Source organism: Pyrus communis, chromosome 6 (assembly GCF_041283825.1).
Source record: "Pyrus communis isolate YQ-2024b chromosome 6, ASM4128382v1, whole genome shotgun sequence".
Classification (NCBI taxonomy): domain Eukaryota; kingdom Viridiplantae; phylum Streptophyta; class Magnoliopsida; order Rosales; family Rosaceae; genus Pyrus; species Pyrus communis.
The window spans coordinates 413,270-431,236 of NC_142570.1; the positions used below are offsets into that span (position 1 = coordinate 413,270).

Below are 17,967 nucleotides of genomic sequence, written 5' to 3' on the forward strand. Positions count from 1 at the left end.
TTTCCCGCCCAAAACGCCGCTGAAACCCCGTACCTTTAGGTTTAGCTCTTACCAATCCAGAGAGAGAGAGAGAGAGAGAGAGAGAGATAGAAATGAGCAGCTCGGGGAGGAAGAAGGTGCAGAGGAAGTGCAAGATCAGAGGGTACACGCTTGACCCGGACGCCGTCGACGAGATCCTCTCCTTCGCGTCCAATTTCGACGACTCTGCTCCCGACGACGATGCCATCGATCTCCTCCTCGACTTCCTCGAGACCCAACCCCGTAATCCCCCCATTTTTTCTTCCAATTTTCACCTTTTCTTCATCATTTTCAATTTCCTCTTCTTCTTCCTAAACAAATGATTGCGTCTTTTTCTTGGGGATTGCAGGAAAGGACAAGGAGACGGTGCACCGCCTCGTTACCAAACTGTCGCGTGCTGATGCGGCCGTCTACGACGGCGATGATGACGGTGGTGGTAGTACCTCTGAACCTGATTGGCACATAATTGATGCCTTCAAGGTCCCAAAGTTCCGATACGATCCCATCAAGAAAAGTTTCTACAAGTATGTTTCTTTTTGGCCAACCAATTCATTAATTCTTTGTAACGTGAATGTCTTCAACAGGCTAATGTGTTTTTCTTTTCGTTTTTCGGGTTGATTTTAGGCATACTGGGAGATTATCTATTCATGGCGAAGCATCGGCTAAATCGGCTCTGTACAAGGATAGGTTTCTCTTGCTCTCCCAGATTATCTCTCGCCAAAAGGAGTTTTCCAGACCAGCATTTGGTTCTAAATCGTCGGATTCAGGTCGCCGCGAGGTTGGTACTCACATTTCTTTCTTTGAGCAACTCTGATTGGGGTCCTTTAAGCGCCAAGGTTGAATTGAATAACTTTATATATATGATATGCTGGTCAGATATCTCCAATTCAGTCTCTGATTGGGCAAACCGGAAGGAGATGGGTGATGGGTCTGATATCTCAGTTGGAGGATGGCCATTTTTACTTGGAAGACCTTTCTTCGTCTGTGGAAATCGACTTATCGAATGCAATATCCTTTACGCACTCTAATCATTGATAACCTCAGTGTTGATTTTATGACCCTCATTGATTCCGTGTCTTTTTGATAGAGACTCAGTTGTGCCATGAGTTATGGCTATGCCTGAATCGTAAACTCCAAAGTTGAGGTTCAGTCAAATGAAAAGTGTTAAATGATCATTTTCTTTGACAATGCATACCAGATAACTGCAGGGTTTTTCGTGGAGAACACAATAGTTGTCGCAGAAGGTGAGATGCTTTTAGAGGGTGTCTTTCAGGTTAGCTAACATCCTTTGCTTCTCTACACTCTTAATAAAAACCGCACATACTTTTACTAGAATTTAGTTTTCAAAATACCAGTACTTAATATCTTGTAATTCCCAAGGTAGAACATTTATTAGCTCCTCCTCCGAACTACTTATTCTCACCTAGCGAGAGGCTGAATTTTCATATCATAATGTGGTAATCGATTTAGCTAATCACTTATTTTGTTTGTGAAGGTGATTACTTGTGGATTTCCTCCGCTTGAGCCCAGAGACGAGTCCCTCCAATTTATTGCGGGGAATGACTTTTTTGGTAGTAGTTCTCTAACAGAAGAGGAGACTGTATCCTAAAATTGCTGTAGTCATTTGGACTTGTTCAAAATTTTGTAAACATAGCTGGTATATGATTGTTGAACTTTATAGACTAGCCAAAGGATATTGTGGATATATAGTTTCCTTTACACTTTAAACAGCTTAGACTTGCAAAGTTGGATAGGACAGTAGCTAATGACAATGTTGTCATACTATCTGACATTTGGCTCGACGATGAAGAGGTGACTAACATTCTTTTTCTTATGAAATATGCTAATGACTTGTATATTTTCGCAGAGTTTCTCAACATTACGTTGATAATTCTTTTCTTATTTGACAAGGCTATGGGAAAGCTAGAGACAGTATTCAGTGCCTTTGAGGATGAAGAATTTGTACCATGCTTATTTGTTCTCATGGGGAATTTTTGCTCTCGCCCATGTAATCTTGCTTTTCATTCTTTCTCCAGTCTCAGGTCAGGAATATTTTGATAAGATTTATTTTGTTACTCTGGATAGTCTTTTCTGTCTCACGTCAGTACACGCAATACTGAGCTCCCTAGACCTGCAGGTTGCATTTTGGCAAGCTAGGGACGATGATTGCAGCCCATCCACGGCTAGTAGAGGGTAGTTGTTTTCTATTTATCCCAGGTCCTGATGATGCAGGTATACGACGCTTGTTTTAATATGCTGCTCCAAAGATAAAAAGTCTTTCTTAAAAACTGTGCGTAGAGTCTGGGTACATACTTGATTAATCTGTGCTTTTTGATAATTTCAGGCCCTTCAACAGCTCTGCCCAGGAATGCCTTACCAAAATATTTAACGGAAGAGCTTCAAACTCACATTCCAAATGCCATATTTTCCAGTAATCCTTGCAGGTATGTGTTTTCTGAGCACTGATTCAGTTGGCTACAATAAATTCCAAGACAAAAGAATTTATCTCTCACCAGGGTACCTTGTGGTTCTTGAGATACAAAGTTTCTTCTGTGCTTGTATTTTCAGTGGTCCTGCTGATCAATGACTTCCCATTCTTGAATGCAGATTAAAGTTGGGTGCCAAGGAGGTTGTATTTTTCCGTCAAGATCTGCTCTACAGAATGCGTCGTTCCTGTCTGGTGCCCCCTTGTACAGTAGAAACTGATGATCACTTTGAGCATGTAACATCTCTCCCTCTCTATCTATCTAACTATTGCCAATATCTTGTTGACTAATGTGCATGATCACCAAGGAAACTTAACAGTTTCTCGATTTTTCATTTTGTCACAGCTTGTTGCCACCATAACCCATCAATGTCATCTCTGCCCACTCCCTCTTACTGTACAACCCATCATTTGGAATTACGATCACTCGCTTTACCTCTATCCAACTCCCGATACGGTAATTCTAAGATTCGATCTGGCTTTCATTTTTTTATTTTTCAGTTTTGATTTAGTTTAGGTGCTCTAAATTTTGGGAGGTCTAAGATTTCTTTTATCCTTTGATCTTGCTGTGCAGATAGTTTTAGGTGACAGAAGTGACCAGAAGGCTTTCAAATACACAGGAATCACTTGTTTTAATCCTGGTTCCTTCTCAAGTGATAGTACCTTTGTGGTATTCCGTCCCTGCACCCAGGAAGTCGAACTGTCGTCCTTGTAGTCACAATTCATCTGTCGGTTAGCGAAATTAGCACTTGGAATCAATAACATGATGTCAAGTGTTTTAAGTTTCTCACATAGCATCGCTTCATTAATTTTAGAAACTGCTGACTTGGCATGTCCACTTCATGTGAGCCGTCCCGATTTAGCGTTAGAGGTACCACTTTGTATTTACCATCATGAATCATGATGTTTTGACTGGAACATCAAAATCAGAGGTAGCAGGGTTTTACAAATAATTACATTCTTTGTGGAAATACAACGTGGCAAAGAGCTCAACATTTCAAACATACACCTAACTTGAACATTTACTGCTGCTGTAAACTTAGTGGCCTCAGCTAATTTCATTGAATTTACAGCTAACCGTACACTTATGTTTTAGGTGAATTCTGAAAAGGAATATGAAGTCACATCACGAGATACTAAATTTATATGAATTTATGTATGTTAGTTATCTAACTATTTGACCTTTCGTTAAATTGAACGTAGGACACGTTTTTAGACAGTGTAGAAGCCACACTTATACTATTATAACCAAAATGTGTGATGAGTTGTTTTGGAATATGAAAAATTGATTTCAAAACTTTATAACGCAATGTGAAAAGAAAAATTAACACATTGTGATTGATTTTAAAAGTTACTTCAAACTTGAAAGTAAAAAAAACTGATGCTGTACCCTTGAGTATACCTAAAGATTCATAATTTCCTAGTGGTAATATTTCTGTAAATGAAAGATTAGGGATTAGGGAGGATGTCCATTAGTCAAATTTCAACATGAAAAATGTCGGAATCATGTTGGACTTGTGAGCTTATTGCGTCAATCAACACTTCAGCCGAAAGAAATGGTATCTCTAGTGCATTTTTTACATTGAGCACTAGCCACTTACATAATTTCCAACTAATACTATGTACTAAAGTTTTCTTCAACAACAATTCTAATACAATAGTGGAAGCTCCATTTATAAACCTAATCAAGTCAAGAATTGGCCACAACTGCTCGTGTTTTTCAAACAGAAGTGTTATTGTTAGTGTTGGAATCAGGATTTTATGTGAGGAGGGTCTCACATAAATATTAAAAATTAATAAATATAAGCAGATAATATTTACAAAACTATTAAGCAAAACATCATAATATATTTTTCTCAATACAAGTAACCAAACAATCATTCATCTACAAATCACTCATATATTCAAGTGATATTACCATCATATTAGTTCAACTTATGATATAAAATATATTATAAAAAGTTTATATAGTATTATATAATATTCATAATGTATAATAAAATACTTATACAATATTTTAAGGGAATTGTTATTGGCACTCCAAAATTCTCATTTTACACTCCAAACTTTCTATATTTGGAAAGAAAAATACACTTGTGAGGAGTGTAAAATGAGATTTTTGGAGTGCCAATAACATTTCCCTATTTTAAATATAAAAATTTGATTGCGTAAGTTGCTCTTCACAATATTGAGCAGAAAGAGATTTTACAAACCTTATACTTGTTAGTTGAATTAATTTGAAATTAGGAATTTTAAAAAATATATGATTCAAGAAATGGGAAGGAGAATAGGCTGAATAGCTTTGGAGTTTTGGGTCTGTGTTGCTGCTTGGCTGCTCCTAGGTAAAAAGATAAAAAAAGGTTTTCTTTTCCTATACAAATTGAACGGTGGGTGGTTAATGAAGGGTTTTATAACAGAAGTGAGGATGGCCCCGGACCCATCCTCGTCCCTTCTTCCCTCCGTCCCTCGTTATTGGCCCTCTAAAAGATCATCATCTATCCATTTTTATAAAACACCAAAGAACGATATATCACATTTTAAGGAGTGCATCATCTTCTTATGAAGTGCTGGTAACAATTCTTTAGTATCATTGTCAAATATCCGCTTTTTACCTTTTAATTTATATAGTGAATCAATATTTTCTTATGATTAATCATAGTCCTATTGCTAATTGGCTATATATAGAAATGCAATCGCTTCTCAGTTGGACAACCGACAGAGTGAAGTTAGTTAACTAATTAATTAAAGGTGTACAATTTGGTCCTAATTTTGGTAGCCCAGCCAGGAACTAGATTAGAAAATGCAAAGGTGCTATATAACATCAAGGTTAGTACAAGTACATATCCATTTTAAAGGAATGTATATATATCCTAGCTAAGCTACCCAAACAATGACATGCATGAGAGTTCACATATATGATATATCCCTGTCCTCTACCTAATAATACCCTAGAACTAACTCAAAAAAAAAGTGAATTGCACTCAACAAGCACCTGCAATTTATTTCCACAAATATAGTTATATATATATATATATATATATATATATATATATATATTTGGGTGTTGTGATCAGCCTGAATTAAACATAAAACCTTGTTTGTATTCTAAATTAATTATTCGTTAAATCAAGACTTGTTGAAAGCTGATTCTTGACCTTGACATTTGTACAACAAACAATAAGGAAGTTTAACTGTAATATTAAAATAGCGAAAAGAAGTTATAGTAGTATAATATATATATATATATATATATATATATGTATATATGTATGTGGTTTGGTAGGTAGGTGTACTCTTCATTGATCGTGATTAGTGGATAGCTCGATCAAGAAACAAAAGAAATCCCTTGGAATGGTTCATAAGTTGGGTTTGGGCAGTTTTACAGATGGGAAGTTTATGTTACTTCTGGAACCAGAAACCCTAGCTTTATCCCGTCTTAGTTAGGTGAGTGTCAAATCCTTACTCCTTATGATCAGTTAAGGGGGCTAATTAACGGCCTTAATCAGGATTTGGTTAAACTTTGCAGAAACGGGCTTTGAGTGAGAGAGACAGACAGAAATCTAGAATCACAGAACAAGACAAACTTATAGAGAATGCTACCAGCTACCTACCGTATATTTATATATATGGTAAGGAGGACAAGACCACTTTGAACTAAGGTCTGTGTGCGTTAAAAGTTCTTCACAACATTCCTTCAAAGCGGAATTTCTGTATCCCCTATATTTTTACCCTAAGAAGAGCAAGAATTATATCATTATTCTTACCAATCCCAACAGTTACATGGATGGTCAAGGATCATGCCTTCATTCCTTTATGTACATCTATGTATAATGTATGATATCGAGTTCGATGGATTTCATTTATAGGGTTACTTTTTTTACAGCAAGCATTAGGCTTCAAGGATTAGGATTTCTTTAAAAGTAGGTTAATTACATTTTACTATACAATACTTGTGGAACAAGAAATCCTAACTAGTTTATTTTATCACTAATGAACAAAAAGGGTTACAAGGGACTTTAACAATAACAAGAAATCGATATTGCTCATGATTTTATGTTAAACTCTTGTTAACGTAAAAGAGATTGAAGTTCCGGTAAGCAGCAAGTAAACAGTAATTAAACAACTCTTGGAATGAGTTTGATACCATTGCTCACTGCCATTAGAAAAGTAGGTGAAACTGGTCAACAGTGTGAAGAACTCTACAATCAATGACTTTTAATCAGTTTGGATTTTCAATTAACAAATTATATATATGGACGAATCTAGATCGCATGCATCTTCAAAATTCCTCATGGATGATCCATATATTCAAAATTTTACTCCATAAATTAATTAAGTGATCTGTCAACAATACTTAATTTGCAGCAGATATACACCATTAATTCAACAAATCTTTGTGCATAAATCTGTGTGTGTGTGTGTGTGTGAGAGAGAGAGAGAGAGAGAGAGAGAGAGAGAGCTAGGTAGGTGATGAAGAAACAGCATGCTGAGCTACTGGTGAGATTTTCCAATGTCAAGCGCAGTGTAAGGTGGGTGAAGATGGAGGATGTGTTTCCTGGCCCTTACTTTTTTTACAAGCAATTTAGATGATCTCCTTACTTGGGAGAATGGTTAGGCCAACGGTCATAAGAATGGCTCCTGTCCTTACAAATTAATATCAGGAAAACTAATTACTTTCCTTGATTCTGTGCAGTTTGGATGTTGGGTCACACCAACATGCTCAATAAATTTTATTTTATTTTTTTAAAAAATGCTAGGGAGACTATCTTTTTAGATTATATTTTGTAAACCACATGATATGGTGGTTGATGGCTCTTCAAAGAAAGACCCTTGAAACTCCTATTTTTCAAACAAAAACCCAACTAATATTTAACATTCAAATAAAACCCAAATTTCAAATAGACTACCATGTAGATAAATATATAACCAATTATTATTTACAACTTATGCCACAAAACCCTAATTATGTTAATAAATATTATTACTCACTCTAATTATGATTAGCAATTAACCCCATATGAAATTTTTACCTTTTTTTTTCATAAATATTATTAACATATATATATATATATTAATTTACCCATATTCATAAACAATTATAGGCATATTTTTTGTATGAAAAAAGGATCCTTTGTATAATCAGTTATTTTGCATCATATAATATTGTTTGATAAAAAAAAAATCAATTAATATTCTTTTATTTTGTAGGTAAATTATTTTATACAGATTACTACATACATTAGCCATTTTGATTTGTTCTTATATGTGCATGTCAAAAAAAATTTATCTATATTTATATTTAAGGTATAAGTAAATTAATTTTTTATAAGAATTAAACAATAGGTAAATTATATTGTAGTTATATTATGTTTCTAAAAAAAAAAAAGGAAAATTGAAATTCATAAACAAAAAGTAGTAGATATATTATCTTTTCAATCAAATTATATTCCTTTATTTTGTAGGTTAATTTTTTTAAAGCATTATTACATATACTGGGCACATTTTACTACTAATATATATATGAGTGTGTGTGCGCAAATATATATTAGTTTAGTAGGAATTATATATTGTAGGTGCATTATGTTTGTACAAAAAGAAAAAAAGAAAAAAAAGACAATAGTTAAATTAAAATTCATAAACAAAAAGTAGTAGATATATTATTTTTTAATCAACTTACATATCTTTATTTTGTAGGTAAATAATTTTACATGCATTATTACATATATTGGGCACATTTTAGTAATATACATATGTCACATCCTGGCCCGGGCCCCCATTACATCTGGGCTCGACTCCACCGTAGTATGATATTGTCCGCTTTGGGCCCCGACCATGCCCTCACGATTTTGTTTCTGGGAACTCACACGAGAACTTCCCAGTAGGTCACCTATCTTGGGAATGCTCTCGCCTGAACTCGCTTAACTTCGGAGTTCCTATGGAACCCGAAGCTAGTAAGCTCCCAAAAGGCCTCATGCTAGGTAGAGATGAAAATATACATATAAGACTTAGAGAATCCACCCCCTGGGCGATGTGGGATGTTACAATTCACCCCTTTTCGTCGGCACACTTCCTGCCAGAGATTGGCTCTGATACCAAATTGTCACATCTCGGGCTCAACTCCACCGTAGCACGATATTGTCCGATTTGGGCCCCGACCACTCCGTCACGGTTTTGTTTCTGAGAACTCATACGAGAACTTCTCAGTAGGTCACCCATCCTGAGAATGCTCTCGCCCGAACTCGCTTAACTTTGGAGTTCCTATGGAACCCGAAGTCAGTGAGCTCCCAAAAGGTCTCGTGTTAGGTAGAGATGAGAATATACATATAAGACTTAGAGGATCCACTTCCCTGGACGATGTGAGATGTTACAATATATATATATATATATATATATATGTGTGTGTGTGTGTGTGTGTGCGCGCGCGCGCGCAATTATATTTTATTATAACAAATGTAGATAAATTAATATTGAATCAAATAACATTTTTTAATTTTGTAGGTAAATTATTTTGCATGTATTATTACATATACTAAGAATATTTTATTACTAACACATATGTCCAAATAATTTACCTATGTTTTTATGTAAATTACTCCATAGTTCCCTTTCAGTTTCCATATGGTAAGATGACGAGATTAAACTAAAATTGTCTAATTTATGCAAATTTGGAAAACAATTATGAAATCTTAAGGAAAGTATAACATTAATGTTTATTTATTTATTTTTTATTTTTGCCAGAAGCATTAACATTCAATTTGTGAAGATATATTAATATGCAATGAATTTAAACATTAATACATTTTTTTCATTAATCCTTCCCTTCAAATCTGCATAAAATTAAATGTATACATTAAAATTGTAAGTAGGGATATTTTAGGCATCTGAAAAATGCAAAATGTGTAAAGTCAAACAAAATTAATGAATTTTTTTATATGGAGCCGAGTCATTGGATTTTATTCTAGTAAAAAGACTATGTCAGGTTTTATGTAAAGAAACTTGAGTTTCAAGGGCTAAAATCATATTTTCAGTTTATTTTAACAAATTAAAGAACAAATTCCAACTATCAACTGACATATCATGTCGTGTACAAAATATGGTCTAAAAAATTCTCTCTTTTAACATCTTTTTTCTTTTTTCTTTTTCTTTTTTTAAGTAGGGGGTCTACACCAGTATGCTCATACTTTAATTACATATATGGATATGGCTACAATCGGAGAGAGATGTCTTCCATTTCATTGGTTGTAACTCATGCAGGTTGTTAATTAGTGTACACACACACACACGCACACACATCAACTTTCATGTGTTAAGAATGACTACAAAAAATTATACCATCTATTAAATGACAATCACAACATGCAAGCGTGAATTCAAACATAATTGACGTACGACACAGATCTAGGGTTAAATTTAAGAAAGTGCATTCAGCCATTCACATTCTTATTTTTACCTTCTATGTATGTACACATCCTTGTTAATTTTTTGCTATTGATCTTTTTTAGTTCATTCGATCTGACGGCCGAAATTTCAGAAGGATGTGTGAGAAATAAAAATGAGTGTGTGAATAACACTATCTAATAATTTAATGCAAAATACTATGGTGCCCTTCTTTTCTTAAGGGTATTGTATTCTGTGTAAGATTATATGACAACATTTATTTTGTCAACGTAATATGATAATGGTGAGGTTACAAAATGATATTGTTATTACATTAATTAACAATATTGTTTGTACATCATGGATGTCTTGTTATAATATAGACATGAGATATCATATTTTGAGTGGACGCAAAATTAACCATACATTGTTATTCACTTTAGAGCTCCTAACCTTCACGTTAATGCTATTAGAACATAATGTTAAGTTCTAACATGATTCAACGTCTAATTAAACTACAAGAAACAAGGTTACATTATAATCATTACAGTTTATTGTCCAGGTGATCAATAATAACAAAGTTACAGAATGACAGTATTATTACTGCAATGATGTTGATTATTACATCGTGGACATCCTATTACACTATCAATGTAAGCTATTACACAGCTACACGGCCTGGAGATGAGAAAGAAATCGAGCAGTTTGAGTTAGTTTGACTAAAAAAGAAGTAGTTATTATTATTATTATTTTATAATAATGATGTCCGATTCTCCACGTGCAGTTGAAGTCGTGAGGTTTGTAAGCTAAAATTGTTAGTTAGGTCTGAAAGGTGAACAAAACCTAATTCAACTTCCATATTCCTGAGTACACCACCACAGATGCCAAACCAACCCTCACCTTTCTTTCTGGTCTTTAACAATAAAATTATTTAATTTCTTCTCGTAATTAGGATAAGGTTTCATTAATTGAATTAGGGTTAGCTGTATGGATACGTAATCATCTGGTCTATGCAATCAGTTACAACTTCTGTTTAGTGATACATATTTATGTTAATGTGATCATTGCTTAAATAATTTTTTTCATATACGTACAAAAATTAATAAATAAAAGAAAATGAGAGTAAGATGGCTAGGTGGGTTATAAGTAGACGTTGTAGGTTAGAAATTTGGAAAGACGTTGAAAGAGGAACCATATTTCACCCCACCAAGCAACCCATCTCTCTCTCTCTCTCTCTCTCTCTCTCTCATGTTCTCATGTCATATTGTCATCTTATAACATTATAATATAACTTGGTGGGATGATGATGATATAATTGTGGTTTTTTTTTTGTTAGCCAAGACGTTGCATCAATCGCAGGTGTAAGGTCTGTCCAAACTCTCCCACTCTCTAACGGAAAATACTTTTCATCTCTCTTTCCCTCTCCCTTATATAATAATCCATTTAGCTAATTCAAAGGATCTCCAAGCTCTCTAGCTTCGCTCCTTCCTTATCTATTGATCTCGCCTGCCGTACCTTAGTTATAATTGTCTCGGTTGTTATTGCCTTGCCCCCGCGCTGGGCGTCGTGGTCGTGGTCGTTGTCTTCTTCTTCTTCTTCTTTGCTCTCTACAAATCTAGATAGTATTTGTCGATCTATTGGATCACGAAGGGAGAACATCAGGCATCCATGGTCGTTGTAGAATTAGCTCTAGCTATAGGTTGTTAGGCAGCTTTAATTCCAATTTATTAATTTGTTCTTTTTGTGTTAATTTATATTAAAAAAAAAAAAAAACACTTGAAGATCATAAACACATAATTAAGATGTGCACTAGAGGCCATTGGAGGCCAGCTGAAGACGAGAAGCTTAGGGAGTTGGTGGAACGATATGGACCTCATAACTGGAACGCAATAGCAGAAAAGCTCCAAGGAAGATCAGGTATACTATTTCTATTCTTCTATTTCTTTTCGTTTTCTGATCGATGTGTTTGCATTTGTTGAAATTGTTGGAAACTACTTATACTAACATGCCCAAAATTATATATGCTTCAGCTAGCTAGGGCAAATATATTTGTATGCAATTAATTAAATTAATTAAAAGTTCAATTACTCAACTAATTAAGACATGCATGTGTGTGTGTGTGGAGAAAAGAGAGTAGTTAGTTGATTAGGGTTAATTGAACGATGTTTTTGTAATGTAAACATGTCCACGAATAATTAGTTCACAATGAATTGAATGATGCAGGAAAAAGCTGTAGGTTGAGATGGTTCAATCAGTTGGATCCAAGAATCAATAGGAACCCTTTTACAGAAGAGGAAGAAGAGCGTCTCCTAGCTTCTCACCGCATCCATGGAAATAGATGGGCTGTTATTGCAAGGCTTTTCCCTGGACGTACAGATAACGCAGTCAAGAACCATTGGCATGTCATCATGGCACGCAGGTGCAGAGAAAGATCTAGGCTTAATCACGCCAAATTAATAAGGAATACTTCTAGTATTACTGCTGCTACTACGGCTCAAACCTCGTTCATGAGTATCAATACTAACAATAATGAACCAAAATCCTCTTCAAAACAAGACCATCCCCTGCAGATCAATTGCAATATTGGCACGTGGAACCTGGATTCATATAATTATATTGGGAAATACTACTCATGCAACGACAGAAATTATCATCAGTATCGGCAAGCTTTCACTCATGACCCTCGTCCTCTCTTTCCAAAAGAGTTCTATCCGAATACCTGCAGTGTCACAATGCAACAAGGTGATTATCCTCTAGTACCAATTAATTCTCATGACTACTCCGAGTGTTCCATGCATGCATCTTCCTAACCACAGAATATATATGCAATATATATATATTTAATGATGATGCATGCCCTTATCAGTTACAATGACCATTGATCAATATTCTCATGCATGCATGAATGGTCCTAACTATATGTATTTATTATGCATATGTTGCAGATCATAATAAAGATCAGCCAATTGAGTTTTACGATTTTCTTCAAGTAAATACTGAGTCTAATGGAAGTGAAGTGATAGATAACGTAAGAAAGGATGAGGAGGAGGTGGATCAGGAAGGTACGGGACAACAGAACATAAGCAACGTAGCCGGTCTTCCTTTTATCGATTTCTTATCTGTTAATAATGGAACTTCTTCATAATATTGGTGTCTTGATGAAGATGATCAATGACATCTCAGCAGTGTAAAACTATCGGTAATGACATACAAACGGCACAACTTACCAGTTAGATGCTTGTTACTGCATCAATCCACAGAAAATCATATTTTATGAGATACTGATCGATGATCCGTATATCATATTGCAGCTTGCTAGCTAGGCATGTATTGTAGAAAGGAGGATGATGTAATGCAAGTGTTAATGTAAAATTATATTCTGAAGTAGAGAAGGTGCGCGCGTTTACCATGGTCATGGCTTTAATTTGCATGCATGATGCATCTGACATTATGTAAGTGGATATTTAGTTTGATTATTTGGTTGAAATTGAAATCCATAAATGGAACGGTGGAATGGGAGCGTATAATTCACAAGCATGTTTGTTGTGCCGTAATTTTCTGGTTATGTGTACTTCATCAATCTCCCTTCTATACACACATAAGCAATTACAAAGTATCATTTCTAGTGCATGCATGACTATATATAGTAAAGGGAGTTATGTTTTATCCTAAACAACCAACTTCTTATAAGCCTTTGTAATACTACAAGAAAATTTGTGATGGGCTTGTTGCCTAGTGTTAATCACACATCCGTTTTTATTTCTCACACACACTCTTGTTAGTTTTATGCAAGATTGCATTCCTTTCTTGTTGTGTTAACCAAATAGAAAGGAGATAGAATAGTTATACTCTTTGAGCCTTCACCCCTATTCTATCTCTATTTTAAATTTTCAATCTCTATATTTTAGTGGATGTGTGAATCAAGTTCTAAAAGATTGCAATTTAAGGTAATCTCATTCAATAAATTTATATTTATATGAAACTTATCATATCCTAACTACCTTTGATCAATCATGTCACAACAAAGTTTGAATGGCTTAGTTATGTTAATATGAAAAGGATTTGGTAGAAAAACTTGATTCTATTCTTGCTTTTTCTAAGTCATTATGACTATTGTGATTGTTTCTCAATAAGTACAAACTATATATATGAATGTGAAACATATTGGAGGGCTTGAGAACTTAGGTTAAGACTTCATGTCTCTTAATTTATTGCACCCTATAATATTTTATTTATCATTATATTCACAACAATGTATCACAAGGGAATGAAAAATTACAAGTAGGATGTAGATCATATTGGATATGCCCAAATGACCGTGAGCATGTCATGAGGATGTGAAGAAATGTTACATATCGCTATATTAAATTATCAAAATGACTTTGCATGTGCTCATAAAGATTGGATTACTCTCTATATTACTAATTGGTTTTAGTTATGTATGAGAGCATGTTGGCGTATGTGTAAAGCCTAAACTGCCACACATGCTCTACGTCACCAAATTTGTGTTGTTCACGTATGTGAGAGGCTTGAAAATTTATCACATACAAGGCTGTTTGAGCATGTGGAAAAATATCCCACATCATAAATTTAATTACTAAATAAACTTTATATATTCTTGTAAGAAATCAAACTACATTTTATATTATCAATTGATTTTATAATAAAATCTGAACTAACTTCAAATCTTATCTTAAGCCTTAGGGCTGGTTTGATATTGTTGTGCTTTGAGAAAAAACTGTTTCTACTATACTGTGAGAATAAGCTCATTTTTGCTGCTTCACGTTTTCAGCTTTTTTTTTCACTAAAAACTGTGAAAATAAACTGTTTTTAAGTGTTTACCAAACATTTTTTTGAATTCAGCTTTTTTTTATACCCATTTTTTATAAAAGTACCTTAGTACCAAACCAGTACTTAGAGTAGTAACTTTGACATATTGAAAGTGGTTATAGTTAATCACAAATTCATATTTTTACAAAAATGAAGATCGACCATGTTGCCTGGGCCATATATGGTGCAACACGATCCACAACATTATACCTAGCCGTATATCTTACGCTTTTTTTGAGGTATATTCACTTATGTTTTAAATAGTTATATATATGTACAGTACATTAACTTAAGTATCCCAAAGTCAATCCTATTTAAAAATCATAATAATCCTTTTTTGTTTAAAAATCTTAATAAACCTTGTGGCAGAATATATATTGAGTTTGCGTGCTGATCATGATTATTGGACAACTGATCATGATTAGCAGACACCCCAATTTACAACAACAAAAATGATTATAAGCTGGAGACTGAGGGAATTTCAAAATACTTCATATTAATAAAAGATGACAACTTGCATTATGCATAAGGATATGCTGCCATCTGACATCTTGAACTATTATTCTAATTAAAAATGGCCCTATGAATTATTTTTTGGTAAATTAATTTCTTGAATTATTTGAAATCAGTCAATTAATTCCTCAATGTCATATCGATGAAGTTTTATCTAGATTGCCATTAATGCTGGCAAGAGTTTATTCTCAAGAATGAATCACGTGTTGGTCACATGCCAGTATTTGACAACGATGGATGAAATTTCATTGAATTTGACGGCAAAAGGTTAATTTAAGGAGTTCATTTACCAAAAAAAAAAAAAAAAAAAATTCAGAATATCAATTTCAACTAAGATAAAACCCACGAATGTGGGACTTTAACAACATGAATTTGAGTAACCCAAAGTCAATCCTATTTAAAAATGTTAATAATCCTTACGACTAAGAATATATATGTGTATTTTGCGTGCCGATCATGATTAGCGGACACCCCACGTGCTGATCATGATTAGCGGACACTCCAATTAACAACATAAAAATGATTATCGGCTGAAGACCGAGGGAACTTCAAAAAATACTTCATAATTAATAAAAGGCGATAACTTGCATTATGTTTAATTACTTAGTAAAGTTTTACAAGGGAAAAATATGGAACTAGATCCTCTTCGAGGTAAACCCTCGAGATCCTGCTGAGCGACAAACACGAACCGTTGGATTTCGACCCAACGGTTACAATTATTATAACTTTAAGAGGGATTCCTATTTGTAGATGTTGGATCGAAATCTAACTGCCTGTGTTTGTCGCTCAGATTAATTATTAATCTACTAATGTGTTGTCCTATCCTTTATGAAGATTTCTCAATGCTATTATTTTAGAAGTTGTCAAAAAGAACTTTTAATCAATTTATTTATAAAATCAAGAACGGGTCGTAAAATTAGGAATGGATCTTAACACTATATATGTATTTAATGCCCAACTGGCCATGAGCATGCTGTGAGGATGGGGAAAATGTTACTATTGTTAAAAATTATCAGTTTAACTTTGTATGTGCTTATAAGGATTTGGACTATTTCCGATATTGCTAACTAATTGGTTTTATTTCATATGTAAGAGCATGTTGGCTTACATATGAACCCTAACAGCCACACATTTACTCAATTTGTTTGTCCACGTACACTATATATTGAAAGTGGTTAGTTATCACAAATTCATGATATTTGTACAATGTAAAAGGACAAACATTTGAAAGGGAAAAAACACAAAATCATGACCATGTTGCGTAGGCTATATATAGTGCAATACCTACCGATATTCAATTATGCTTTAAATAAAGTATGCACAGTACATGTGTTGGATTTTTGGATCGCCGAACCCGTCCCACTCTAACAACACCGATATTATCCCCAACTTTACCACTTGCCCAATTCGTCAAGTGTGAGGTTTTACCACAAATAGATCTCGGTATCCTGGCTAATTAACAGATTCATGATGTCCTGTCAAGGCCACTATATAATAAAGTGCTCATTTAACAGAATTGTTGCAAACAATGGAAAATAATGGCTAACCTCGTTCCATTACTACAACTTGTCAATCATTTCGTAGCTCTCTTTTCGCTGCCAGCAATAATATTGTTGGTCACAAATATTCCGTCCCATGCCGATGCACTGCTCATAAGCATCGACTGTGGATGGAATGGTTCCTCTTGTTGCAGAGACGAAAATTCGGTAGTTTCGACGGGCGATGATGCCTACGTTCATAACAAGGATGAGTCCCAAGTGTTCCAACAGTACGACCATTCCAACACCGAAGATTGGACCAACACTGAGAGTTTTCCCAACCTTGAAGAAAAACTGTTACACAATCCCAGTTGACAAAGCTGGGGAGAGACTACTTGTTCGAGCAAGTTTCAGTTTGACGGCAACTTTTGGGCCACGGTTGTCACCCAACTGTATAATATTGTTTCTTATGAGGCCATCTATGTTTGCAAGGCAAATACAACAAACATTTGTCTTGCCCAAATTAAAGATGATCGGCTGCCGCCCCTTCATATCCGCACTCGAGTTGCGGAGCTTGGATTTTGAGATGTACAGCCGTGTCGATTCCAATCACGCTCTGCTGTTGGGAATTAGGGCCACTGAAGGTGAAAACCAAACTGTAAGGTAATGCTTAAGCTATGACTTTTTGCTTAATCAATAACGTCTTGTTTAATATTGGTACTTAATTATATATATGCATATGTTTAGTAGAATATTTAAGTCGAAATGTAAAAAAAAATAAGCGAAAATATAGATATGTTAAAATGTACATTTAGTGTATTTTTTTATTTTTTAAAATTAGAGATATTAAATTCACAAGTACGTGAGGCTAAAACAATAAATGGCTAAATTTTGTTTGGTTAAATAGTATTTCACCCTTTTATAGTTGACAAAAAGGATTCTATTAATATGTAGTTTCGATTTAGATCAAAGAAAAATTAACCAAAAGAAAAGCGCACATATATTTAAATTTAGGTTTTAAATCGTTGATTACAAATGTCTAAATACGAATTATAATAGATTTTACACGAAAAATTATATTTTGAAGAGCACAAATATGGTAGTTTGTTGTTACGGTAAAAGAAGTAAAGGAAAAATTAACAAAAATGTACAAAATGATTCAAAATCTTGGGGTGGAAGAAAGTCACTGCATGACTTAGTGGCAGCCAGAAAGTGCCACCCCCAAAAATTTGAATCTTTTTTGTACATTTTTCTTTTATTTCTCCT

At 34.3% G+C, this 17,967-nt stretch overlaps 2 protein-coding genes across 2 annotated transcripts; both read left to right on the top strand.

Moving 5' to 3' along the window:
• DPB2 (DNA polymerase epsilon subunit B2) lies at nt 1-3,456 on the top strand. The gene is made up of 13 exons (XM_068450900.2): nt 1-261; nt 368-542; nt 643-796; nt 895-1,026; nt 1,214-1,291; nt 1,514-1,618; nt 1,750-1,830; nt 1,930-2,060; nt 2,156-2,250; nt 2,363-2,462; nt 2,626-2,740; nt 2,850-2,960; nt 3,078-3,456. Exons 1-13 carry the CDS (start codon nt 93-95, stop codon nt 3,216-3,218), a joined length of 1,587 nt encoding a protein of 528 aa, XP_068307001.2. The 5' UTR covers nt 1-92; the 3' UTR covers nt 3,219-3,456.
• Nucleotides 3,457-11,337: 7,881 nt separating this feature from the next.
• Nucleotides 11,338-13,289, top strand: LOC137709767 (transcription factor MYB52). Its single transcript, XM_068448752.2, has 3 exons — nt 11,338-11,797; nt 12,104-12,622; nt 12,826-13,289. The coding sequence occupies exons 1-3, from the start codon at nt 11,683-11,685 to the stop codon at nt 13,023-13,025; spliced, it is 834 nt and encodes a 277-aa protein (XP_068304853.2). The 5' UTR covers nt 11,338-11,682; the 3' UTR covers nt 13,026-13,289.
• Nucleotides 13,290-17,967: the final 4,678 nt, after the last annotated feature.

Bases quoted from the DNA above. Each gene is read 5' to 3' on its own strand.
- DPB2 (XM_068450900.2), top strand. From the start codon at position 93: ATGAGCAGCTCGGGGAGGAAGAAGGTGCAGAGGAAGTGCAAGATCAGA. The intron at 543-642 runs GTATGTTTCTTT...GGTTGATTTTAG, and splicing joins ATCAAGAAAAGTTTCTACAA to GCATACTGGGAGATTATCTA. The intron at 2,741-2,849 runs GTAACATCTCTC...ATTTTGTCACAG, and splicing joins CTGATGATCACTTTGAGCAT to CTTGTTGCCACCATAACCCA.
- LOC137709767 (XM_068448752.2), top strand. From the start codon at position 11,683: ATGTGCACTAGAGGCCATTGGAGGCCAGCTGAAGACGAGAAGCTTAGG. The intron at 11,798-12,103 runs GTATACTATTTC...TGAATGATGCAG, and splicing joins AAAGCTCCAAGGAAGATCAG to GAAAAAGCTGTAGGTTGAGA. The intron at 12,623-12,825 runs GTGATTATCCTC...CATATGTTGCAG, and splicing joins CAGTGTCACAATGCAACAAG to ATCATAATAAAGATCAGCCA.